The 26,598-nt window shown below is 41.9% G+C and overlaps 1 protein-coding gene across 6 annotated transcripts in view; it reads left to right on the top strand.

The window, feature by feature from the left end:
• The window catches only part of RNF44 (ring finger protein 44), a 928,909-nt gene that overhangs the window by 862,830 nt on the left and 39,481 nt on the right, over positions 1–26,598 (top strand). For all 6 annotated transcript variants that reach the window (XM_053717041.1, XM_053717044.1, XM_053717039.1 and 3 more), the window contains one exon: positions 9,842–9,941. In XM_053717041.1, coding sequence (XP_053573016.1) covers positions 9,842–9,941 — 100 coding nt within the window. The remainder of the gene's footprint in view (positions 1–9,841; positions 9,942–26,598) is intronic.

Genomic DNA, 26,598 nt, shown 5'->3' with positions numbered 1-26,598 from the left:
GCAGTGGTGCCCTACGTGGACGACATATTGGTTCAGGCGCCATCTTTTCAACAATCAAACTCTCATACAGAGCTCTTGTTGTCTTTTATACCTTCCCATGGATGGAAAGTGAATCTGGAGAAGAGTTCCCTTGTTCCAGCTACAAGGGTTGTTTTCTTAGGAACCATAATAGATTCCCTATCTATGAAAATTCTCTCTTCTTGCCTCTCTACAGTCTACTATTCAGCCATCAGTAGCTCAATGTATGGAGGTAATTGGTCTGATGGTCGCTTCCATGGACATCATTCCCTTTTCTCGATTCCATTTGAGAGCTCTGCAATTATGCATGCTCAGACAATGGAACTGAGACCATTCGGATCTGTCTCAGAGGATGGATCTAGACCAGTTGATGAGAGACTCTCTTCCGTGGTGGCTGTCTCAGAGCACATGCTTCTGGAGACCTTCCTGGGTGATTGTGACCACGGATGCTAGCCTGCTAGGCTGGGGAGCAGTCTGGGACCCGTTAAAGGCGCAGGCACTATGGACTTGGCCTCAGTTGTCCTTAGCCCAGTTTATCAGGTTCCACTCGGACAATATCACTTCAGTGGCTTACATCAACCACCAGGGAGGAACTCCATGAAGGAGGTGGCACGGATTATTCAGTGGGCGGAATCTCACAATTGTTGTCTCCCTGCCATCCACATTCCAGGAGTGGACAACTGGGAAGCGGATTTCCTGAGCAGACAGACATTTTATCCCGGGGAGTGGGCTCTCCATCTGGAGGTGTCCTCCAGGTTAACTCTCAAATGGGGGGTGCCGGAGTTGGATCTGATGGCGTCTCGGCAGAACGCCAAACTTCCAAGATACAGTTCAGTGTCAAGAGATCCGCAGACCGCCCTGATAGATGCTCTGGTGGTTCCTTGGGATTTCGGTCTAGCATACCGGTTGGGCTCCTTCCACAAGTCATTGCTCATATCAAACAGGAGAGAGTGTCTGTAATTCTAATAGCTCTTGCATGGTCTTGCAGGATCTGGTATGCAGACCTAGTGAAGATGTCAGCTCTTCCACCTTGGAGGTTTCCTCTGACAAAGGACCTTCTAACTCAGGGTCCATTCCTCCATCCATATCTCATTTCTCTGAAGCTGACTGCTTGGAGATTGAACGCTTAGTTCTGTCTACACATGGATTTTCTGAGTCGGTCATTGAGACATGATTCAGACTCACAAGCCTGTTACTCAAAGGATTTACCATAAGGTATGGCGTAAATACCTTTATTGGTGTGAATTAAAGGGCTACTCTTAAAGTAGGGTTAGGATTCCTAGAATCTTGTCTTTTCTCCAGGAAGGTCTAGAGAAAGGATTGTCAGTCAGTTCTCTGAAGGGTCAGATTTCTGCTTTATCTATTTTGTTACACAAGCGTCTGGCTCTGGTCAGAATCAGGCCTGTGTTTAAACCTGTTGCTCCTCTTTGGAGCCTTAACCTTGTTCTTAAAGTTTTGCAGCAGACTCCGTTTGAGCCTATGCATTCCATAGATATTAAGTTATCTTGGAAGGCTTTGTTTGTTGTTACTATCTCTTCTGCTCGGAGAGTCTCAGAACTCTTGGCTTTGCAGTGTGAGTCACCTGACCTTATCTTTCATGCGGATAAGGCGGTTCATTGTAGTAAGTTGGGTTTTCTTCCTAAAGTGGTTTTGGATAGAAATATTAATCAGGAAATTGTGGTTCCTTCTCTATGTCCTAATCCTTCTCATAAAGAATGTCTGTTGCACAACTTGGATGTTGTGCGTGCTCTAAAGTTCTACCTACAGACGACTAAGGATTTTCGCCAGTCTTCTGCCCTGTTTGTTTGTTTCTCAGGAAAGCGTAAGGGTCAGAAATTTACTGCTACTTCTCTTTCTCTATGGGTGAGAAGTATTATTCCTTTTGCTTATGAGACTGCTGGTGAGCAGTCCCCCGAGAGAATTACAGCTCATTCCATGAGGGTTGTCTCTTCTTCTTGGGCTTTCAAAAATGAAGCTTCTGTGGAACAGATTTGCAAGGCTGCAACTTGGTCCTCTCTGCATCCTTTTTCCAAATTTTATACTTTGCCTCGGCTGAGGCTTCTTTTGGGAAAAAGGTTCTTCAAGCGGTGGTGCCTTCTGTTTAGGTCTGCTTGTCTTGTTTTCCCTCCCTAGTCATTCCGTGTCCTCTAGCTTGGGTAGTGGTTCCCACTAGTAACTGATGTTGTGGACTTTCCATATCTTAGTAAAGAAAACAAAATTTATGCTTACCTGATAAATTTCTTTCCGGATATGGAGAGTCCACGACCCCACACTTAATTTAAAGGGACACTGAACCCAATTTTTTCTTTCGCGATTCAGATAGAGCATGCAATTTTAAGCAACTTTCTAATTTACTCCTTTACTCCTATTATCAATTTTTCTTTGTTCTCTTGCTATCTTTATTTGAAAAAGAAGGCATCTAAGCTATTTTTTTTGTTCAGACCATGAACAGCACTTGTTTATTGGTCGGTGAATTTATCCACCAATCAGCAATTTATCAACCAAAAATGGGCCGGCATCTAAACTTACATTCTTGCATTTCAAATAAAGATACCAACAGAATGAAGAAAATTTGATAATAGGAGTAAATTAGAAAGTTGCTAAAAATGTCATGCTCTATCTGAATAACGATAGAAACAATTTGGGTTCATTGTCCCTTTAAGACAGTTATTTTTGTCTAAACCTCAGGCACCTCTACACCTTTTGTGTTATTCCTTTTCCGTTTCCCTTCTGTCGAATGACTGGGGAGTATGGATAGGGGAGTGACACTTAACAGCTTTGCTGTGATGCTCTTTGCCTCCTCCTGCTGGCAAGTAGTGATATTCCCACAAGTAATTGATGACTTTGTGGACTCTCCATATCCGGAAAGAAAGAAATTTATCAGGTAAGCATAAATTTTGTTTTTTACCTATCAATTTATTTGCATAGTTGCCATGTTTTTTCTTTGGGTTCTAATTGAGTTATGTGTTTAGTTTATCTGTAACAAAAAATTAGTTGTTTTTTTTTATCTTGCCCTTATTTCTCATTATTCATGGACTCCACAGTTTGGGTATTAGTTCAGAGAAGTGATGGACCATGGACTCTCACCACCTGTGTGAAAGAAAACATCATGTATGCTTACCTGATAAATTAATTTCTTTCATAGTGGTGAGAGTCCACAAGACTTTACTCTGTGTTTTTGGTATGGATTTATTTTTTTAAGCTCATCATTTTTTTCCTGCTTCTATTATTTTGCTCTTATTTATTTTCCTTCCTTTTTTTGCTTGGCTATACGCCAGACTGAGTTTCCAGTGAGGTGGGAGCGGTTTTAAAGAGCTCTTCAAGTTTGGGAATCTTTGCCGCCTCCTAGTGGGAGGGAAGAGTAATTACCAGGGGTAATGGATTGTTGACTCTCACCACCATTAAAGTAATGAATTTATCAAGCATAAATTAAGTTGTTTTTTTCCGATAACAGATTTAGAGAACTGGGTGGGGGAACAGCGAAAAATTTTAGAGGACCTAAAGGGACAGAAGTCAAAATTAAACTTTCATGATTCAGATAGAACATGCAATGTTAAACAACTTTTCAGTTTACTTCCATTAACAAAATGTGCACTGTCTATTTAAATTTACACTTTTTAGTCACCTACTGCGCATGAGCGAAACTTCACAGAATATACATATATGCATTTGTGCTTGACTGATGGCTGTCACATGATACATGAGGAGTGGAAATAGACATAATTGAAATTTGCCAGAAAAAAATCTACTACTCATTTGAAGCTCAGACTAAGTGCTACTGTATTGTATTTCTTCTGTTATGTGTGATCAGTCCACGGGTCATCATTACTTCTGGGATATAACTCCTCCCCAACAGGAAATGCAAGAGGATTCACCCAGCAGAGCTGCATATAGCTCCTCCCCTCTACGTCAGTCCCAGTCATTCTCTTGCACCCAACGACTAGATAGGATGTGTGAGAGGACTATGGTGATTATACTTAGTTTTTATGACTTCAATCAAAAGTTTGTTATTTTAAAATAGCACCGGAGCGTGTTATTACTTCTCTGGCAGAGTTTGAGGAAGAATCTGACAGAGATTTTTTACTATGATTTTAACCGGAGTCGTTAAGATCATATTGCTGTTCTCGACCATCTGAGGGAGGTAAAGGCTTCAGATCAGGGGACAGCGGGCAGATGAATCTGCATTGAGGTATGTGGCAGTTTTTATTTTCTGAATGGAATTGATGAGAAAAGCCTGCCATACCGTTAAAATGACATGTATGTATACACTTCAGTATTCTGGGGATGGTATTTCACCGGAACTACTGTGTTAAAGGTCACTAATCCTTTTAATAACTATTCTCATGTTAAACGTTTTTGCTGGAATGTAGAATCGTTTACATTGCTGAGGTACTGTGTGAATAAATATTTGGGCATTATTTTCCACTTGGCAGTTTTTTGCTTTAATTGTGACAGTTTCGTTTCTCTTCACTGCTGTGTGGGAGAGGGAGGGGCCGTTTTTGGCGCTCTTTGCTACGCATCAAAATTCCAGTCAGCTACTTTTATATTTCCTGCATGATCCGGTTCATCTCTGACAGATCTCAGGGGTCTTCAAACTTCTTTGAAGGGAGGTAAATTCTCTCAGCAGAGCTGTGAGAATTCTTATAGTGACTGTGAATAAAAAAAGTTGTTTTGTTTTCTTATGTACAAATTTAATTAGTGTTGTTTTTTACTAATGGGAACAAACCTTTGCTAAAAGTTGTGTTGTTTTAAAGTTTGATGCTATAACTGTTTTTCAGTTCATTATTTCAACTGTCATTTAATCGTTAGTACCTCTTTGAGGCACAGTGCGTTTTTTTGCTAAAAAAGATTATAACCAAGTTGTAAGTTTTTTTGCTAGTGTGTTAAACATGTCTGACTCAGAGGAAGATATCTGTGTCATTTGTTCCAATGCCAAGGTGGAGCCCAATAGAAATTTATGTACTAACTGTATTGATGCTACTTTAAATAAAAGTCAATCTGTACAATGTGAACAAATTTCACCAAACAGCGAGGGGAGAGTTATGCCGACTAACTCGCCTCACGCGACAGTACCTGCATCTCCCGCCCGGGAGGTGCGTGATATTTTGGCGCCTAGTACATCTGGGCGGCCATTACAGATAACATTACAAGATATGGCTACTGTTATGACTGAAGTTTTGTCTAAATTACCAGAACTAAGAGGCAAGCGTGATCACTCTGGGGTGAGAACAGAGTGCGCTGACAATGCTAGGGCCATGTCTGATACTGCGTCACAGCTCGCAGAGCATGAGGACGGAGAGCTTCATTCTGTGGGTGACGGTTCTGATCCAAACAGATTGGACTCAGATATTTCAAATTTTAAATTTAAATTGGAGAACCTCCGTGTACTACTAGGGGAGGTCTTAGCAGCTCTCAACGATTGTAACACCGTTGCAATACCAGAGAAACTGTGTAGGTTGGATAAATACTTTGCGGTACCGGCGAGTACTGACGTTTTTCCTATACCTAAGAGACTAACTGAAATTGTTACTAAGGAGTGGGATAGACCCGGTGTGCCGTTCTCACCCCCTCCAATATTTAGAAAGATGTTTCCAATAGACGCCACCACTCGGGACTTATGGCAAACGGTCCCCAAGGTGGAGGGAGCAGTTTCTACTTTAGCTAAGCGTACCACTATCCCGGTGGAGGATAGCTGTGCTTTCTCAGATCCAATGGATAAAAAATTAGAGGGTTACCTTAAGAAAATGTTTGTTCAACAAGGTTTTATATTACAACCCCTTGCATGTATCGCGCCGATTACGGCTGCGGCAGCATTTTGGATTGAGTCGCTTGAAGAGAACCTTAGTTCCTCTACGCTAGACGACATTACGGACAGGCTTAGAGTCCTTAAACTAGCTAATTCTTTCATTTCGGAGGCCGTAGTACATTTAACCAAACTTACGGCTAAGAACTCAGGATTCGCCATACAGGCACGCAGGGCACTGTGGCTAAAATCCTGGTCAGCTGATGTTACTTCTAAGTCCAAATTACTTAATATACCTTTCAAGGGGCAGTCCTTATTCGGGCCCGGTTTGAAAGAAATTATCGCTGACATTACGGGAGGTAAGGGCCACGCCCTACCTCAAGACAAGGCCAAAGCTAAGGCTAGACAGTCTAATTTTCGTCCCTTTCGGAATTTCAAAACAGGAGCAGCATCAACCTCCACTGCACCAAAACAGGAAGGAGCTGTTGCTCGTTACAGGCAAGGCTGGAAGCCTAACCAGTCCTGGAACAAAAGCAAGCAGGCCAGGAAACCTGCTGCTGCCCCAAAGACAGCATGAACCGAGAGCCCCCGATCCGGGACCGGATCTAGTAGGGGGCAGACTCTCTCTCTTCGCCCAGGCCTGGGCAAGAGATGTTCAGGATCCCTGGGCACTAGAGATCATATCTCAGGGATACCTTCTAGACTTCAAATTATCTCCCCCAAGAGGGAGATTTCATCTGTCAAGGTTGTCAACAAACCAGATAAAGAAAGAAGCGTTTCTACGCTGCGTACAAGATCTGTTAACAATGGGAGTGATCCATCCGGTTCCGTGGTCGGAACAAGGACAAGGGTTCTACTCAAACCTGTTTGTGGTTCCCAAAAAAGAGGGAACTTTCAGGCCAATCTTAGATTTAAAGACTCTAAACAAATTCCTAAGAGTTCCATCGTTCAAAATGGAAACTATTCGGACAATCTTACCCATGATCCAAGAGGGTCAGTACATGACCACAGTGGATTTAAAGGATGCTTACCTTCACATACCGATCCACAAAGATCATCACCGGTATCTAAGGTTTGCCTTCTTAGACAGGCACTACCAGTTTGTAGCTCTTCCATTCGGATTGGCTACGGCTCCAAGAATCTTCACAAAGGTTCTGGGTGCCCTTCTAGCGGTACTAAGACCGCGAGGGATTTCGGTAGCTCCGTACCTAGACGACATTCTAATACAAGCTTCAAGCTTTCAAACTGCCAAGTCTCATACAGAGTTAGTTCTGGCATTTCTAAGGTCGCATGGATGGAAAGTGAACGAAAAGAAGAGTTCTCTCTTTCCTCTCACAAGAGTTCCATTCTTGGGGACTCTTATAGATTCTGTAGAGATGAAGATTTACCTGACAGAAGACAGGTTAACAAAACTTCAAAATGCATGCCGCGTCCTTCATTCCATTCAACACCCGTCAGTAGCTCAATGCATGGAGGTGATCGGCTTAATGGTAGCGGCAATGGACATAGTACCTTTTGCACGCCTACACCTCAGACCGCTGCAATTATGCATGCTAAGTCAGTGGAATGGGGATTACTCAGATTTGTCCCCTACTCTGAATCTGAATCAAGAGACCAGAAATTCTCTTCTATGGTGGCTTTATCGGCCACACCTGTCCAGGGGGATGCCATTCAGCAGGCCAGACTGGACAATTGTAACAACAGACGCCAGCCTACTAGGTTGGGGCGCTGTCTGGAATTCTCTGAAGGCTCAGGGACTATGGAATCAGGAGGAGAGTCTCCTTCCAATAAACATTCTGGAATTGAGAGCAGTTCTCAATGCCCTTCTGGCTTGGCCCCAGTTAATAACTCGGGGGTTCATCAGGTTTCAGTCGGACAACATCACGACTGTAGCTTACATCAACCATCAGGGAGGGACAAGAAGCTCCCTAGCAATGATGGAAGTATCAAAGATAATTCGCTGGGCAGAGTCTCACTCTTGCCACCTGTCAGCAATCCACATCCCGGGAGTGGAGAACTGGGAGGCGGATTTCTTGAGTCGCCAGACTCTTCATCCGGGGGAGTGGGAACTTCATCCGGAGGTCTTTGCCCAAATACTTCGACGTTGGGGCAAACCAGAGATAGATCTCATGGCGTCTCGCCAGAACGCCAAACTTCCTCGCTACGGGTCCAGATCCAGGGATCCGGGAGCAGTTCTGATAGATGCTTTGACAGCACCTTGGAACTTCAGGATGGCTTATGTATTTCCACCCTTCCCGCTGCTTCCTCGATTGATTGCCAAAATCAAACAGGAGAGAGCATCAGTAATTCTAATAGCACCTGCTTGGCCACGCAGGACTTGGTATGCAGATCTAGTGGACATGTCATCCTGTCCGCCTTGGTCTCTACCTCTAAGACAGGACCTTCTGATACAGGGTCCATTCAAACATCAAAATCTAACTTCTCTGAAGCTGACTGCTTGGAAATTGAACGCTTGATTTTATCAAAACGTGGTTTTTCTGAGTCGGTTATTGATACCCTGATTCAGGCTAGGAAGCCTGTTACCAGAAGGATTTACCATAAAATATGGCGGAAATACCTATACTGGTGCGAATCCAAAGGTTACTCCTGGAGTAAGGTTAGGATCGCTAGGATATTGTCTTTTCTACAAGAAGGTTTAGAAAAGGGTTTATCAGCTAGTTCATTAAAGGGACAGATTTCAGCTCTGTCCATCTTGTTACACAGACGTCTGTCAGAAAATCCAGACGTCCAGTCCTTTTGTCAGGCTTTAGCTAGGATCAAGCCTGTGTTTAAAGCTGTTGCTCCACCATGGAGTTTAAACTTAGTTCTTAACGTTTTACAGGGTGTTCCGTTTGAACCCCTTCATTCCATTGATATAAAAATGTTATCTTGGAAAGTTCTGTTTTTAATGGCTATTTCCTCGGCTCGAAGAGTCTCTGAGTTATCAGCCTTACATTGTGATTCCCCTTATCTGATTTTTCACTCAGACAAGGTAGTTCTGCGTACTAAACCTGGGTTCTTACCTAAGGTAGTCACTAACAGGAACATCAATCAAGAGATTGTTGTCCCATCCTTGTGTCCAAATCCTTCTTCAAAGAAGGAACGTCTTTTACACAATCTGGATGTAGTTCGTGCCCTCAAGTTCTACTTGCAGGCAACTAAAGATTTTCGCCAAACTTCTTCCTTGTTTGTCGTTTACTCTGGACAGAGGAGAGGTCAAAAAGCTTCTGCTACCTCTCTCTCTTTTTGGCTTCGTAGCATAATACGTTTAGCCTATGAGACTGCTGGACAGCAGCCTCCTGAAAGAATTACAGCTCATTCCACTAGAGCTGTGGCTTCCACTTGGGCCTTTAAGAATGAGGCCTCTGTTGAACAGATTTGCAAGGCTGCAACTTGGTCTTCGCTTCATACTTTTTCCAAATTTTACAAATTTGACACTTTTGCTTCTTCGGAGGCTATTTTTGGGAGAAAGGTTCTTCAGGCAGTGGTTCCTTCTGTATAATGAGCCTGCCTATCCCTCCCGTCATCCGTGTACTTTTGCTTTGGTATTGGTATCCCAGAAGTAATGATGACCCGTGGACTGATCACACATAACAGAAGAAAACATAATTTATGCTTACCTGATAAATTCCTTTCTTCTGTTGTGTGATCAGTCCACGGCCCGCCCTGTTTTAAGGCAGGTAAATATTTTTTAAATTATACTCCAGTCACCACTTCACCCTTGGTTACTCCTTTCTCGTTGATTCTTGGTCGAATGACTGGGACTGACGTAGAGGGGAGGAGCTATATGCAGCTCTGCTGGGTGAATCCTCTTGCATTTCCTGTTGGGGAGGAGTTATATCCCAGAAGTAATGATGACCCGTGGACTGATCACACAACAGAAGAAAGGAATTTATCAGGTAAGCATAAATTATGTTTTTTATCATGCATTTGTTGATTATGCAAATCTACTGTATTTACTGGTCTTTTAAGGGTTGCATCAATCACCAGCATATAATTAAAACTTTGTATATTTTTACAATACATTATCAGTATTGTATCAGGTTATTTGCCTTTGTAACCATTTTTTCTTTCTTTTAGATGTGTGGTGTGTTTTAGTGACTTTGAAAGTCGACAGCTCCTCAGGGTGTTGCCCTGTAACCATGAGTTCCACGCAAAGTGTGTTGATAAGTGGCTTAAGGTATGTTACTCTGCACAGTCATTTTTCCTTAAATATTGTATTCCTATATTTCATTGTGGTACACACTAAAGATTTAAAAAAATAAAACACAAGAAACAACATACCAATGTAAAGCAGATGAATTTATAAATTCTCAAGTGTTAAAATGTGTTTGTGCTTTCATATGTGGGTACTTTATTCATATAATTTATATGCTTCTAGACCTTGTCATTCATGGTCCCATTTCCATTCTCCCTTAGAGAGGTGATAGCTTCAGGATGATCTCATTATTAGTTAATTATTCATTAATGTTTACTGTCTTTGAAAATGTATTGCTAAGTAATGTGTTATATCTGGACATGTGACAGGATTATTATACTGTGAGAATGGACTCAAATTTTCCACTCCTGCCCAGTCCTTAACAATCGAATACAGTATGCAGAGTATGGTTCACGTAAGATAGTTAAAGATAACATGACTAAAGGGTGAAACAATCAGTGCACTAGAAGTATGAAGCTTAGATCCCAACATATGCCAACAATTGTCCATCAACTATCATTGTAACTACAAGGAACAGATAGCCTATAAAAATATTTAAGGTTGAATTGTGCCCTCCCATAAACCTGCATTTAGTTATTAAGTTGTGACTAAGTTATTAATTAGTGGCTGACCATTATGTTAACCCTTTCATGCCAGTGGGCAAGTGCTTAGATATGAACAAAGTTCCAATGTAAGCACTTGCTGGAAAATTTAAATCACGCAATTGTCGATGCAATAACGTGCATTCAAGGCCGGGATCGGATCATGGGGGACTGCGTACACTGCTAGGCATGCCCCCCCCCAGTCCATTTTTTATCTACTAAAATGAGGAGGCTACATTACACCGTATAAGGTAGGACATTCCATGCCGCCCTAACGGGTTAAAGCTGTCATGGAACAGTGTTACATATATGAGTCTGATTGACTGAGCTGTTACATGATGAAAAATTAAGATATTTTTCCTCAAAATTTCCTCAGTTGGCATATCCCATTGTAAAGGGATGCCTTTCATATAGGTGGTGAGAGACCACAAGCTGTTATGTATGGGATATACATTCCTACCAGACGGGGGCAAAGTTTCCCAAACCTCAAAAAGCCTATAAATACCCCTTACACATACCTAAGTTTTAAACTTTGCCTCCTTAGGAGGTGGTTGAAGCATGATGTGCTTGATTTCCATCTAATACGAGGATAGTCCACTGCTTCATTCATTACTTGTGGGAATACAGAACTTGGCCAAAGACACCCCAGCCAAAGGCTTAAATACCTCCCCCACTTCTCTCATCCCCCAGTCATTCTTTGCTTTTCGTCACAGGAGGATGGCATAGAAGTGCCTGAAGATTTCGCAGTAGTCTCTTATGGAGGGTAGTACTCTTCGGAATGGGACTGGAGTTTTAAGTAGTCTTGTCAGCCTCTAAGTGAGAGCATTGACAAATGTTAGGGTCTGGAGATGCAGGGAGAGTCTTTCTTCTAATCCATCCATACTCTTATTAACAGCTCCTTAAGCAATCAGTGTTGACGCGTTTCACTGCCTGCTTTCTTCACTCAAGTTCATGTCAGGAGCGATGCTACATGCTGTCAAACTTAAGAGGCTGTGTTCCTGTTCCACGGCATTGATTCTGTTAAGATCGTTTCATTTTTTTATATTTGTAATGATAATGCAAAAAGACAGGGTCACAGTGTGGCTCCTTTTATCTGTATAGAATCAAGGGTTAATATCTCCGGAAGGTGATTATTGAACAGGGGGGGATGTATACATGATTGCTTTATTGTGTTTTTTGCTGCAACATGTGTGAGATGTGGCTCTGGCAATGTGTGAACAGTCAGATTCTTCCTCCATTTTTGATGATTAAAGCGCAGCCTGTTTAGTTTGACGCGTTTGTCCTCGGCTGCAGGGGCAGTCCTGCATGGCACTCCATGTGACCGGGTGTGGCCTCATTCTCTTCCTTTTCCTGACCATCGGTTGCAGGAGACCACATAGGGAGTATAAAGGTGCCATTTATTTTTTGCTATAGTCCAATTAATGGCGCAAGCTATGGAGGGCTCTGATATGTTAGAGGGTGTACTCCCTCTTTAACTAAATCTACTGCCTGTGTTTATTGTGAGGAGGCTCTGGTATATCCGCCTGCTTAACTATCTTCCACATGCCTCAATAAAATAGTGATATCTAAAAGAAATAAGATGTTTAGTACCACTGAGCCGTCCACCTCTGAGGGGTCTCCGTCCCATGAGGTGCATTCCCTACATTCATCTCCGATTACACATGCAACTCCCCAGTGCACTTCTAATCCTCCTGGGTCGGAATCTGCGGCCTCTAAAACTCTGGCTGCGGAGGAACCTGACTTCAGGTTTAGGATGGAGAACTTACGCTTTTTATTAAAGGAGGTGTTGGCTACTCTATAGGTTCCGGAACTGAAGTTACCGGAGGAACCTTCTATCCCTAAGCTTGATAAGGTTTATGAGGGCAGGGTAGTGTCCCAAACTTTTGCGGTTCCCGTAAAGATGGCTAATATTATTAAGAATGAATGGGAGAGACTTGGATCGTCTTTCTCCCCATCTTCTTCGTTTAAAAAATTGTTCCCGGTTCCAGACTCTCATCTAGAATTGTGGGGATCTGTCCCTAAGGTGGCTGGAGCTATCTCCACACTTGCTAAGTGCACCACTATCCCGCTTGACGATAGTTCGTTGTTTAAGGAACCCATGGATAAAAAATTAGAGACCCTGTTAAGAAAGATGTTTCAGCATACAGGGTTCATATTTCAACCTGCAGCCGTGGTGTGACTCTCTAGACGAGATGATCGAGGCGGAGACTCCCCTCGATGAGATACATAAAAGAATTAAGGCCCTGAGGGTAGCTAATTAGTTTATTTGTGATGCAAACATGCAGATTATTCACTTGAATGCCTAGACATCAGGCTTTTCTGTTCTGGCCCGGAGGGCTCTGTGGTTGAAGTCATGGTCTGCTGACATGACGTCCAAATCTAGATTGCTTTCCCTTCCATTTAAGCAAGGCCTGGACTCTATCATATCCATGGTTACAGGGGGCAAGGTTACCTTTCTACTGCAGAATAAGAATAAACCTAAGGGTCCTAATTTTCGTCCCTTTCTTTCGGACAAGTCCCAACGACAGCAGCCTGCCGCGAAACCCGAGCAGTCCAAGGGATCTTAGAAACCTTCTCAGTCTTGGAATAAATCCAAGCAGAGCAAGAAGCCCGCTGAAACAAAATCGACATGAAGGGGCGGCCCTCGATCCGTCTGTGGATCTCATAGGGGCAGACTATCTCTTTTCGCGGAGGCTTGGGTGAAAGACGTCCAGGATCCTTTGGTTCTGGAAGCTGTTGCCCAGGGTTACAGGATAGGTTTCAAAACGCATCCTCCCAGGGGCGGATTCTTTTTGTCAAAACTATCATTAAAACCAGAGAAACGGATGCCTTTCTAGAGTGCGTGAGGGATCTCTCCTCTCTAGGAGTAACTGTACCGGTACCTCTAGCAGAAAGGGGTCTAGGGTACTATTCAAACATTTTCGTGGTACCAAAGAAGGGGGGCACGTTTCGCCCGATTCTGGAAATTAAGGTTTTTCAAGGATATTTGGATAAATTCTGTCCAAAATCATTGGATTCAGAGCATTGTCTCTCATGGGTATCGAATAGGATTCAGAGTAAGACCTCCTGTGAGAAGATTTTTCCTCTCACGCATCCCAGCAAATCCAGTAAAAGCTCAGGCTTTCCTGAAGTGTGTTTCAGACCTGGAGTTATCGGGGGTAATCATGCCAGTTCCTTTTTAGGAACAGGGTCTGGGGTTTTATTCAAATCTATTCATTGTCCAAAAGAAGGAAAATTCTGAAACATGGTTGGAGGATCAATGTACCAAAAAGTTTCTTGATTCCTCAGACAAGGGTCACCTTTTTAGGCTTCCAGATAGATTCAGTGTCCATGACTCTGTCTCTAACAGACAAGAGACGTTTAAAATTGGTTGCAGCCTGTCGGCACCTTCAGTCTCAGTCATTCTCTTCAGTGGCTATGTGCATGGAAGTTTTAGGTCTCATGACTGCAGCATCGGACGCGATCCCCTTTGCTCGTTTTCACATGAGACCTCTCCAGCTTTGTATGCTGAATCAATGGTGCAGGGATTATACAAAGATATCACAATTAATATCCTTAAATCCCAATGTTCGACACTCTCTGACGTGGTGGTTGAATCACCAGCGTTTAGTTCAAGGGGCTTCTTTTGTTCGGCCAACCTGGACTGTGATCACAACAGATGCGAGTCTTTCAGGTTGGGGAGCTGTTTCGGGATCTCTGACAGCACAAGGGGTTTGAAAATCTCAAGAGGCGAGATTACCAATCAATATTTTAGAACTCCGTGCAATTCTCAGAGCTCTTCAGTTTTGGCCTCTGTTAAAGAGAGAACCGTTCATTTGTTTTCAGACAGACAACATCACAACCGTGGCATATGTCAATCATCAGGGTGGGACTCACAGTCCCCAAGCTATGAAAGAAGTATCTTGGATACTTGCTTGGGCGGAATCCAGCTCCTGTCTAATTTCTGCCGTTCATATCCCAGGTGTAGACAATTGGGAGGCGGATTATCTCAGCCATCAGACTTTACATCCGGGGGAGTGGTCTTTCTATCCAGATGCATTTTCTCAGATTGTTCAGATGTGGGGTCTTCCAGAGATAGATCTGATGGCCTTTCATCTAAACAAGAAACTTCCCAGATACCTGTCCAGGTCCAGGGATTTTCAGGCGGAAGCAGTGTATGCATTGACACTTAATTGGTGTTATCAACCTGCTTATATTTTCCTGCCTCTAGTTCTTCTTCCAAGAGTCATCTCCAAAATCATCATGGAACATTTGTTTGTGTTGCTGGTGGCTCCAGCATGGCCTCACAGATTTTGGTATGTGGATCTTGTTCGGATGTCCAGTTGCCAACCTTGGCCACTTCCGTTAAGGCCGGACCTATTATCTCAAGGTCTGTTTTTCCATCAGGATCTCAAATCATTAAATTTGAAGGTGTGGAAATTGAACGCCTAGTGCTAAGTCATAGAGATTACAAGCTCGTAAATCTGTCTCTAGAAAGATTTATTATCGAGTTTGGAAGACTTTTATATTTAATGGTGTTCCTCTCATAAATTTTCTTAGCATTCTTTTAGAATTCCTAGAATTTCACAGTTTCTTCAGGATGGTTTGGATAAGGGGTTGTCTGATATTGTCTGATATTCACTGTTTTGTACAGGCTTTGGTTCATATCAAGCCTATCATTAAATCTATCTCTCCTCCTTGGAGTCTTAATTTGGTTTTGAGGGCTTTACAGGCTCCTCCATTTGAGCCTATGCGTTCTTTGGACATTAAACTACTTTCTTTGAAAGTGTTGTTCCTTTTGGCTATCTCTTCTGCTAGAAGAGTTTCTGAGCTATCTGCTCTTTCATGTGAATCTCCTTTTCTTTCATGTAATTAGCAAGAGTCCATGAGCTAGTGACGTATGGGATATACATTCCTACCAGGAGGGGCAAAGTTTCCCAAACCTCAAAATGCCTATAAATACACCCCTCACCACACCCACAATTCAGTTTTACAAACTTTGCCTCCGATGGAGGTGGTGAAGTAAGTTTGTGCTAGATTCTACGTTGATATGCGCTCCGCAGCAAGTTGGAGCCCGGTTTTCCTCTCAGCGTACAGTGAATGTCAGAGGGATGTGAAGAGAGTATTGCCTATTTGAATGCAGTGATCTCCTTCTACGGGGTCTATTTCATAGGTTCTCTGTTATCGGTCGTAGAGATTCATCTCTTACCTCCCTTTTCAGATCGACGATATACTCTTATATATACCATTACCTCTGCTGATTCTCGTTTCAGTACTGGTTTGGCTTTCTACAAACATGTAGATGAGTGTCCTGGGGTAAGTAAATCTTATTTTCTGTGACACTCTAAGCTATGGTTGGGCACTTTGTTTATAAAGTTCTAAATATATGTATTCAAACATTTATTTGCCTTGACTCAGAATGTTCAACTTTCCTTATTTTTCAGACAGTCAGTTTCATATTTGGGATAATGCATTTGAATTAATCATTTTTTTCTTACCTTCAAAAATTTGACTCTTTTTTTCCTGTGGGCTGTTCGGCTCGCGGGGGCTGAAAATGCTTCATTTTATTGCGTCATTCTTGGCGCAGACTTTTGGCGCAAAAATTATTTTCCGTTTCCGGCGTCATACGTGTCGCCGGAAGTTGCGTCATTTTTTTGACATTATTTTGCGCCAAAGATGTCGGCGTTCCGGATGTGGCGTCATTTTTGGCGCCAAAAGCATTTAGGCGCCAAATAATGTGGGCGTCTGATTTGGCGCTAAAAAATATGGGCGTCGCTTTTGTCTCCACATTATTTAAGTCTCATTTTTTATTGCTTCTGGTTGCTAGAAGCTTGTTCTTTGGCATTCTTTCCCATTCCTGAAACTGTCATTTAAGGAATTTGATCAATTTTGCTTTATATGTTGTTTTTTCTCTTACATATTGCAAGATGTCTCACGTTGCATCTGAGTCAGAAGATACTACAGGAAAATCGCTGTCTAGTGCTGGATCTACCAAAGCTAAGTGTATCTGCTGTAAACTTTTGGTAGCTATTCCTCCGGCTGTTGTTTGTATTGATTGTCATGACAAACTTGTTAATGCAGATAATATTTCCTTTAGTAAAGTACCATTGCCTGTTGCAGTTCCTTCAACATCTAAGGTGCAGAATGTTCCTGATAACATAAGAGATTTTGTTTCTGAATCCATAAAGAAGGCTATGTCTGTTATTTCTCCTTCTAGTAAACGTAAAAAATCTTTTAAAACTTCTCTCCCTACAGATGAATTTTTAAATGAACATCATCATTCTGATTCTGATGACTCTTCTGGTTCAGAGGATTCTGTCTCAGAGGTTGATGCTGATAAATCTTCATATTTATTTAAAATGGAATTTATTCGTTCTTTACTTAAGGAAGTACTAATTGCTTTAGAAATAGAGGATTCTGGTCCTCTTGATACTAATTCTAAACGTTTGGATAAGGTATTTAAAGCTCCTGTGGTTATTCCAGAAGTTTTTCCTGTTCCTAATGCTATTTCTGCAGTAATTTCCAAAGAATGGGATAAATTGGGTAATTAATTTACTCCTTCTAAGCGTTTTAAGCAATTATATCCTGTACCGTCTGACAGATTAGAATTTTGGGACAAAAATCCCTAAAGTTGATGGGGCTATTTCTACCCTTGCTAAACGTACTACTATTCCTACGTCAGATGGTACTTCGTTTAAGGTTCCTTTAGATAGGAAAATTGAATCCTTTCTAAGAAAAGCTTATCTGTGTTCAGGTAATCTTCTTAGACCTGCTATATCTTTGGCTGATGTTGCTGCAGCTTCAACTTTTTGGTTGGAAACTTTAGCGCAACAAGTAACACATCATGATTCTCATGATATTATTATTCTTCTTCAGCATGCTAATAATTTTATCTGTGATGCCATTTTTTATATTATCAGAGTTGATGTCAGGTTTATGTCTCTAGCTATTTTAGCTAGAAGAGCTTTATGGCTTAAAACTTGGAATGCTGATATGGCTTCTAAATGAACTCTACTTTCTATTTCTTTCCAGGGTAACAAATTATTTGGTTCTCAGTTGGATTCTATTATTTCAACTGTTACTGGTGGGAAAGGAACTTTTTTACCACAGGATAAAAAATCTAAAGGTAAAAACAGGGCTAATAATCGTTTTCGTTCCTTTCGTTTCAACAAAGAACAAAAGCCTGATCCTTCATCCTCAGGAGCAGTTTCAGTTTGGAAACCATCTCCACAAGCCAGCTAGAAAGGCAAAGCCTGCTTCTAAGTCCACATGAAGGTGCGGCCCTCATTCCAGCTCAGCTGGTAGGGGGCAGGTTACGTTTTTTCAAGGAAATTTGGATCAATTCTGTTCACAATCTTTGGATTCAGAACATTGTTTCAGAAGGGTACAGAATTGGTTTCAAGATGAGACCTCCTGCAAAGAGATTTTTTCTTTCCCCTGTCCCAGTAAATCCAGTAAAAGCTCAAGCATTTCTGAATTGTGTTTCAGATCTAGAGTTGACTGGAGTAATTATGCCAGTTCCAGTTCCGGAACAGGGGATGGGGTTTTATTCAAATCTCTTCATTGTACCAAAGAAGGAGAATTCCTTCAGACCAGTTCTGGATCTAAAAATATTGAATCGTTATGTAAGGATACCAACGTTCAAGATGGTAACTGTAAGGACTATCTTGCCTTTTGTTCAGCAAGGGAATTATATGTCCACAATAGATTTACAGGATGCATATCTGCATATTCCGATTCATCCAGATCATTATCAGTTCCTGAGATTCTCTTTTCTGGACAAGCATTACCAGTTTGTGGCTCTGCCGTTTGGCCTAGCTACAGCTCCAAGAATTTTTACAAAGGTTCTCGGTGCCCTTCTGTCTGTAATCAGAGAACAGGGTATTGTGGTATTTCCTTATTTGGACGATATCTTGGTACTTGCTCAGTCTTTACATTTAGCAGAATCTCATACGAATCGACTTGTGTTGTTTCTTCAAGATCATGGTTGGAGGATCAATTTACCAAAAAGTTCATTGATTCCTCAGACAAGGGTAACCTTTCTGGGTTTCCAGATGGATTCAGTGTCCATGACTCTGTCTTTAACAGACAAGAGACGTCTAAAATTGATTGCAGCTTGTCGAAACCTTCAGTCACAATCATTCCCTTCGGTAGCCTTATGCATGGAAATTCTAGGTCTTATGACTGCTGCATCGGACGCAATCCCCTTTGCTCGTTTTCACATGCGACCTCTTCAGCTCTGTATGCTGAATCAATGGTGCAAGGATTACACAAAGATATCTCAATATCTTTAAAACCGATTGTTCGACACTCTCTAACATGGTGGACAGATCACCATCGTTTAATTCAGGGGGCTTCTTTTGTGCTTCCGACCTGGACTGTAATTTCAACAGATGCAAGTCTCACAGGTTGGGGAGCTGTGTGGGGATCTCTGACGGCACAAGGAGTTTGGGAATCTCAGGAGGTGAGATTACCGATCAATATTTTGGAACTCCGTGCAATTTTCAGAGCTCTTCAATTTTGGCCTCTTCTGAAGAGAGAATCGTTCATTTGTTTTCAGACAGACAATGTCACAACTGTGGCATACATCAATCATCAAGGAGGGACTCACAGTCCTCTGGCTATGAAAGAAGTATCTCGAATTTTGGTTTGGGCGGAATCCAGCTCCTGTCTAATCTCTGCAGTTCATATCCCAGGTATAGACAATTGGGAAGCGGATTATCTCAGTCGCCAAACGTTGCATCCGGGCGAATGGTCTCTTCACCCAGAGGTATTTCTTCAGATTGTTCAAATGTGGGAACTTCCAGAAATAGATCTGATGGCGTCCCATCTAAACAAGAAACTTCCCAGGTATCTGTCCAGATCCCGGGATCCTCAGGCGGAGGCAGTGGATGCATTATCACTTCCTTGGAAGTATCATCCTGCCTATATCTTTCCGCCTCTAGTTCTTCTTCCAAGAGTAATCTCCAAGATTCTGAAAGAATGCTCGTTTGTTCTGCTGGTAGCTCCGGCATGGCCTCACAGGTTTTGGTATGCGGATCTTGTCCGGATGGCCTCTTGCCAACCGTGGACTCTTCCGTTAAGACCAGACCTTCTGTCACAAGGTCCTTTTTTCCATCAGGATCTGAAATCCTTAAATTTAAAGGTATGGAGATTGAACGCTTGATTCTTGGTCAAAGAGGTTTCTCTGACTCTGTGATTAATACTATGTTACAGGCTCGTAAATCTGTATCTAGAGAGATATATTATAGAGTCTGGAAGACTTATATTTCTTGGTGTCTTTCTCATCATTTTTCTTGGCATTCTTTTAGAATACCGAGAATATTACAGTTTCTTCAGGATGGTTTAGATAAGGGTTTGTCCGCAAGTTCCTTGAAAGGACAAATCTCTGCTCTTTCTGTTCTTTTTCACAGAAAGATTGCTATTCTTCCTGATATTCATTGTTTTGTACAAGCTCTGGTTCGTATAAAACCTGTCATTAAGTCAATTTCTCCTCCTTGGAGTTTGAATTTGGTTCTGGGGGCTCTTCAAGCTCCTCCATTTGAACCTATGCATTCATTGGACATTAAATTACTTTCTTGGAAAGTTTTGTTCCTTTTGGCCATCTCTTCTGCCAGAAGAGTTTCTGAATTATCTGCTCTTTCTTGTGAGTCTCCTTTTCTGATTTTTCATCAGGATAAGGCGGTGTTGCGAACTTCTTTTGAATTTTTACCTAAAGTTGTGAATTCCAACAACATTAGTAGAGAAATTGTGGTTCCTTCATTATGTCCTAATCCTAAGAATTCTAAGGAGAAATCGTTGCATTCTTTGGATGTTGTTAGAGCTTTGAAATATTATGTTGAAGCTACTAAATCTTTTCGAAAGATTTCTAGTCTATTTGTCATCTTTTCCGGTTCTAGAAAAGGCCAGAAAGCTTCTGCCATTTCTTTGGCATCTTGGTTGAAATCTTTAATTCATCTTGCCTATGTTGAGTCGGGTAAAACTCCGCCTCAGAGGATTACAGCTCATTCTACTAGGTCAGTTTCTACTTCCTGGGCGTTTAGGAATGAAGCTTCGGTTGATCAGATTTGCAAAGCAGCAACTTGGTCCTCTTTGCATACTTTTACTAAATTCTACCATTTTGATGTATTTTCTTCTTCTGAAGCAGTTTTTGGTAGAAAAGTACTTCAGGCAGCGGTTTCAGTTTGAATCTTCTGCTTATGTTTTTCATTAAACTTTATTTTGGGTGTGGATTATTTTCAGCAGGAATTGGCTGTCTTTATTTTATCCCTCCCTCTCTAGTGACTCTTGTGTGGAAAGATCCACATCTTGGGTAATCATTATCCCATACGTCACTAGCTCATGGACTCTTGCTAATTACATGAAAGAAAACATAATTTATGTAAGAACTTACCTGATAAATTCATTTCTTTCATATTAGCAAGAGTCCATGAGGCCCGCCCTTTTTTGTGGTGGTTATGATTTTTTTGTATAAAGCACAATTATTCCAATTCCTTGTTTTATATGCTTTCGCACTTTTTTCTTATCACCCCACTTCTTGGCTATTCGTTAAACTGAATTGTGGGTGTGGTGAGGGGTGTATTTATAGGCATTTTGAGGTTTGGGAAACTTTGCCCCTCCTGGTAGGAATGTATATCCCATACGTCACTAGCTCATGGACTCTTGCTAATATGAAAGAAATGATTTTATCAGGTAAGTTCTTACATAAATTATGTTTTCTGATTTTTCATTAGGATAAGGCGGTTTTGCGGACTTCATTTGAATTTTTACCTAAGGTTGTGAATTCTAACAACATTAGTAGAGAAATTGTTGTCCCTTCCTTGTGTCCTAATCCTAAGAATCCTTTGGAAAGATACTTACATTCTTTGGATGTGGTGAGAGCTTTGAAATATTATGTTAAAGCTACTAAAGATTTCAGGAAGACTTCTAGTCTATTTGTTATATTTTCTGGTTCTAGGAAAGGTCAGAAGGCTTCTGCTATTTCCTTGGCTTCTTGTTTAAAGCTTTTGATTCATCAAGCTTATTTGGAGTCGGGTCAGGCCCCACCTCAGAGAATTACAGCTCATTCTACTAGATCAGTCTCCACTTTGTGGGCCTTTAAGAAAGAAGCTTCAGTTGATCAGATTTGCAAAGCGGCAACTTGGTCATCTTTGCATACATTTACTAAATTCTACCGTTTTGATGTATTTGCTTCTTCAGAAGCAGTTTTTAGTAGAAAAGTTCTTCAGGCAGCTGTTTGTTTGATTCTTCTGCTTATGTTTTAAGTTTTTCTTGTCATTTAAGAATAAACTTATATTTTGGGTTGTGGATTATTTTTTCAGCGGAAAATGGCTGTTCTTTATTTTTATCCCTCCCTCTCTAGTGACTCTTGCGTGGAGTTCCACATCTTGGGTATTGATATCCCATACGTCACTAGCTCATGGACTCTTGCCAATTACTTGAAAGAAAACATAATTTATGTAAGAATTTACCTGATAAATTCATTTCTTTCATATTGGCAAGAGTCCATGAGGCCCACCCTTTTTATGGTGGTTATGATTTTTTTGTATAAAGCACAATTATTTCCAAATTCCTTTGTTGATGCTTTTTACTCCTTTCTTTATCACCCCACTTCTTGGCTATTCGTTAAACTGAATTGTGGGTGTGGTGAGGGGTGTATTTATAGGCATTTTGAGGTTTGGGAAACTTTGCCCCTCCTGGTAGGATTGTATATCCCATACGTCACTAGCTCATGGACTCTTGGCAATATGAAAGAAATGAATTTATCAGGTAAATTCTTACATAAATTATGTTTTCCCACAAGTAATGAATGAAGCTGTGAACTCTCCTCGTATTAGATGGAAAACATAAATTATGCTTATCTGATAATTTAATTTCCATTGTTACGAGGAGAGTCCACGGCTCCCGCCAGTTCTCCGTTGGGCGGACCTAAATTTCTTTTGTTTTTTTCTTCTGGCACCATTTATACCCTGATATTTCTCCTACTGTTCCTTGTTCCCTTGGCAGAATTACTTGAGGAGTGGGGGAGGTATTTAAGCCTTTGTCTGGGGTGTCTTTGCTTCCTCTTGGTGGCCAGGTTCTGTATTCCCACAAGTAATGAATGAAGCCGTGGACTCTCCTCGTAACGTTGGAAATTAAATTATCAGGTAAGCATAATTTGTTTTCTTCAGTGAAAGGCGCTTCATAGCATATTGAAGCCAGGTTCCCATCAGAGTAGTGTTTGTCAGAGGGGGGAGTTAAGGGAGTTCTGCCTCCATGTCACCATGTTTTCGCCTGACAGGAAATCTTTTCATGGTCTCTATGTAAATTCGGTTGCAGAGATTCATCTTCTGCCTCCCTTTAAAGATTGACATTATGCTCTAATTTCATTACCTCTGCTAATAAAGGGCTAAGTTTTTTGGGCACTCAGTTTGTTTATGAGAAATTTGGGACAAACGTTTGTGTTTTGGGAGTAATGTTTTTTATGTTTATGGGACGTTTGCTTGAGGGTTCATTTGGCTTATTTGGGGTTGTTATAACCCACATGATTTTCAAACAAGGTTTGTTAGATTTGTGTAGGCCCCAGCAACATCGAGTGAGGTTGGCGGGGCCTATTTTTGCGCCTCAGTTGCGCATTTAGTTATACAGACAAGCAGCAAGCAACTTCTCCTGAGGTCCTGATAGTCTTCTGAGGGCCTATTCGAAGCTTTAACCCCATATTATCATTTCCTAAGGGCAGGTAGGGCCACAGCAGAACTGTGGCAAGGTGCTAATAGGGGTTTTTAACCGGTTTTAGACAAATTTCAATCCGATTTTTTCATTTGGGGGTTTATTGCTTAGTTACTTGTGGTGCAATCCTTCTAAAGCTTAGTGGGTACACTGTTAAAATTCCGGAACATTTTAAGCAATTTTAACCTGTCTTGCAGTTTGTGTATGCTTTTTTTCTTTTAACCTCTTAAGGACATATGACGGAATTTTTCCGTTATAAAACAATTGAGCAAACTGAAAGCTGTGTCCTTAAAGGGTTAAAGGCACAGTACCGTTTTTGCAAATTGTGTTTATTTCATTTAATAGTGTTTTCCAAGCTTGCTTGCTTCATTACTAGCCTGTTAAACATATCTGACACTGAGGAAACTCATTGCTCAATTTGTTTAGAAGTCGTTGTGGAACCCCCTCTTAGAATGTGTCCCACTTGTACTGATATGTCTATAAATTGCAAACAGCATTTTTTGACTTTGGCATTAAATGATTCTCAGACAGAAGGAAGTCAGGTTTTGCCATCTAGTTCTCCCCAAGTGTCACAACCAGTAACGTCCGCACAAGCGACGCCAAGTACTTCTAGTGCGTCTAATTCTTTCACCTTGCAAGATATGGCTTCAGTTATGAATACTACCCTCACAGAGGTTTTATCTAAACTGCCTGGGTTGCAAGGGAAGCGCAGTAGCTCTGGGTTAATAACAAATGCTGAGCCTTCTGACGCTTTAGTAGCCGTATCCGATATTCCCTCACAATGTTCTGAGGTAGGGATGAGGGATTTGCTGTCTGAGGGAGAGATTTCTGATTCAGGAAAGATGTTCCCTCAGACAGATTCAGATATGACGGCATTTAAATTTAAGCTAGAGCACCTCCGCTTATTGCTCAGGGAGGTTTTAGCTACTCTGGATGATTGTGACCCTATTGTAGTTCCAGAGAAATTGTGTAAAATTGACAAATATTTAGAGGTTCCTGTTTACACTGATGTTTTTCCGGTCCCTAAGAGGATTTCGGACATTGTTACTAAGGAGTGGGATAGACCAGGTATTCCGTTTGCTCCCCCTCCTTTTTTTAACAAAATGTTTCCCATTTCTGACACCATAAAGGACTCATGGCAGACGGTCCCTAAGGTGGAGGGAGCTATTTCTACTCTGGCTAAGCGTACAACTATACCTATTGAAGACAGTTGTGCTTTCATTGATCCTATGGATAAAAAATTAGAGGGTCTCTAAAGAAAATTTTTGTTCATCAAGGTTTTCTTCTTCAACCTATAGCGTGCATTGTTCCTGTAACCACTGCGGCTGCCTTTGGTTTGAGGCTCTAGAAGAGGCTCTTCAGATGGAGACCCCACTAGATGATATTTTGGACAGAATTAAAGCTCTTAAGTTGGCTAATTCTTTAATTACAGACGCTGCTTGAATTCAGGTTTTGCCATTTTAGTGCGTAGAGCGTTATGGCTTAAGTCCTGGTCAGCTGATGTGTCATCTAAATCTAAGCTTTTGTCCATCCCTTTCAAAGGTAAGACCCTATTCGGGCCTGCACTGAAAGAGATCATTTCAGACATTACTGGAGGGAAGGGTCATACCCTCCCTCAGGATAAGTCAAATAAGACAAGGACCAAACAAAATAATTTTCGTTCCTTTCGAAACTTCAAGAGTGGTCCCACTTCCTCATCTTTTCTGCTGCAAAGCAAGAAGGGAACTTTGCTCAATCCAAGCCAACCTGGAGACCTAATCAGGCTTGGAACAATGGTAAACAGGACAAAAAGCCTGCTGCTGCCACTAAGTCAGCATGATGGGGTAGCCCCCGATCCGGGACCGGATCTAGTAGGGGGCAGACTCTCTCTCTTTGCTCAGGCCTGGGCAAGAGACGTTCAGGATTCCTGGGCAGTAGAAATTGTAACCCAGGGATACTTTCTAGATTTCAAGGATTCCCCTCCAAGGAGGAGGTTCCATCTTTCTCAATTGTCTGTAAACCCGACAAAAAGAGAGGCGTTCTTACGCTGTGTAGAAGACCTTTTTACCATGGGAGTGATCTGCCCAGTTCCAAAAACAGAACAGGGGCAGGGGTTCTACTCCAATCTGTTTATAGTTCCCAAAAAAGAGGGAACCTTCAGACCAATTCTGGATCTCAAGATCCTAAACCAATTCCTTTCAAGATGGAGACCATTCGGATTATCTTACCATTGATCCAGGAGGGTCAATATATGACCACCGTGGACTTAAAGGATGCGTATCTACATATTCCTATCCACAAAGATCATCACCAGTTCCTCAGGTTCGCCTTTCTGGACAAGCATTATCAGTTTGTGGCTCTTCCTTTCGGGTTGGCCACGGCGCCACGAATCTTCACGAAGGTGCTAGGGTCCCTTCTGGCGGTTCTAAGGCCACAGGGCATAGCAGTGGCGCCTTATCTAGACGACATTCTAATTCAAGCGTCGACCTTCCAACTAGCCAAGTCTCACACGGACTTAGTGTTGGCCTTTCTAAGATCTCACGGGTGGAAAGTGAACGTAGAAAAGAGTTCTCTTCCCCCCTCAAAGAGTTCTCTTCCCCCCTCACAAGAGTTTCATTTCTAGGGACTCTGATAGACTCAATGGACATGAAAGTATTTCTGATGGAGGTCAGGAAATCAAAGATTTTGTCCACCTGCCGAGCTCTGCACTCCATTCCTCGGCCGTCAGTGGCTCAGTGTATTTGCTCGCTTGCATCTCAGACCACTGCAACTATGCATGCTCAATCAGTGGAATGGGGATTATGCGGATTTATCTCCTTAGATAAATCTGGATCAAGAGACCAGAGACTCTCTTCTTTGGTGGTTGTCACAGGATCATCTGTCCCAGGGAATGTGTTTCCGCAGGCCAGAATGGGTTATAGTAACGACAGACGCCAGCCTTCTGGGCTGGGGTGCAGTCTGGAATTCCCTGAAAGCACAGGGTTTGTGGACTCTTGAGGAGGCTCTCCTACCGATAAATATTCTGGAATTAAGAGCAATATTCAATGCTCTCCAGGCATGGCCTCAGCTGGCTTCGGCCGGATTCATCAGGTTTCAGTTGGACATCATCACTACTGTGGCTTATATCAATCATCAGGGCGGAACAAAGAGTTCCTTAGCAATGATAGAGGTCTCAAGGATAATCCGATGGGCAGAGGCTCACTCTTGCCATCTGTCAGCGATCTATATCCCAGGTGTAGAGAACTTGGAGGCAGATTTTCTAAGTCTTCAGACTTTTCATCCGGGGGAGTGGGAACTCCATCCGGAGGTGTTTGCTCAACTGGTTCGGCTATGGGGCACACCAGAATTGGATCTGATGGCGTCTCGTCAGA

This window comes from Bombina bombina, chromosome 6 (genome assembly GCF_027579735.1).
Source record: "Bombina bombina isolate aBomBom1 chromosome 6, aBomBom1.pri, whole genome shotgun sequence".
Classification (NCBI taxonomy): Eukaryota; Metazoa; Chordata; class Amphibia; order Anura; family Bombinatoridae; genus Bombina; species Bombina bombina.
This window is presented reverse-complemented; position numbering and strand designations above follow the sequence as displayed.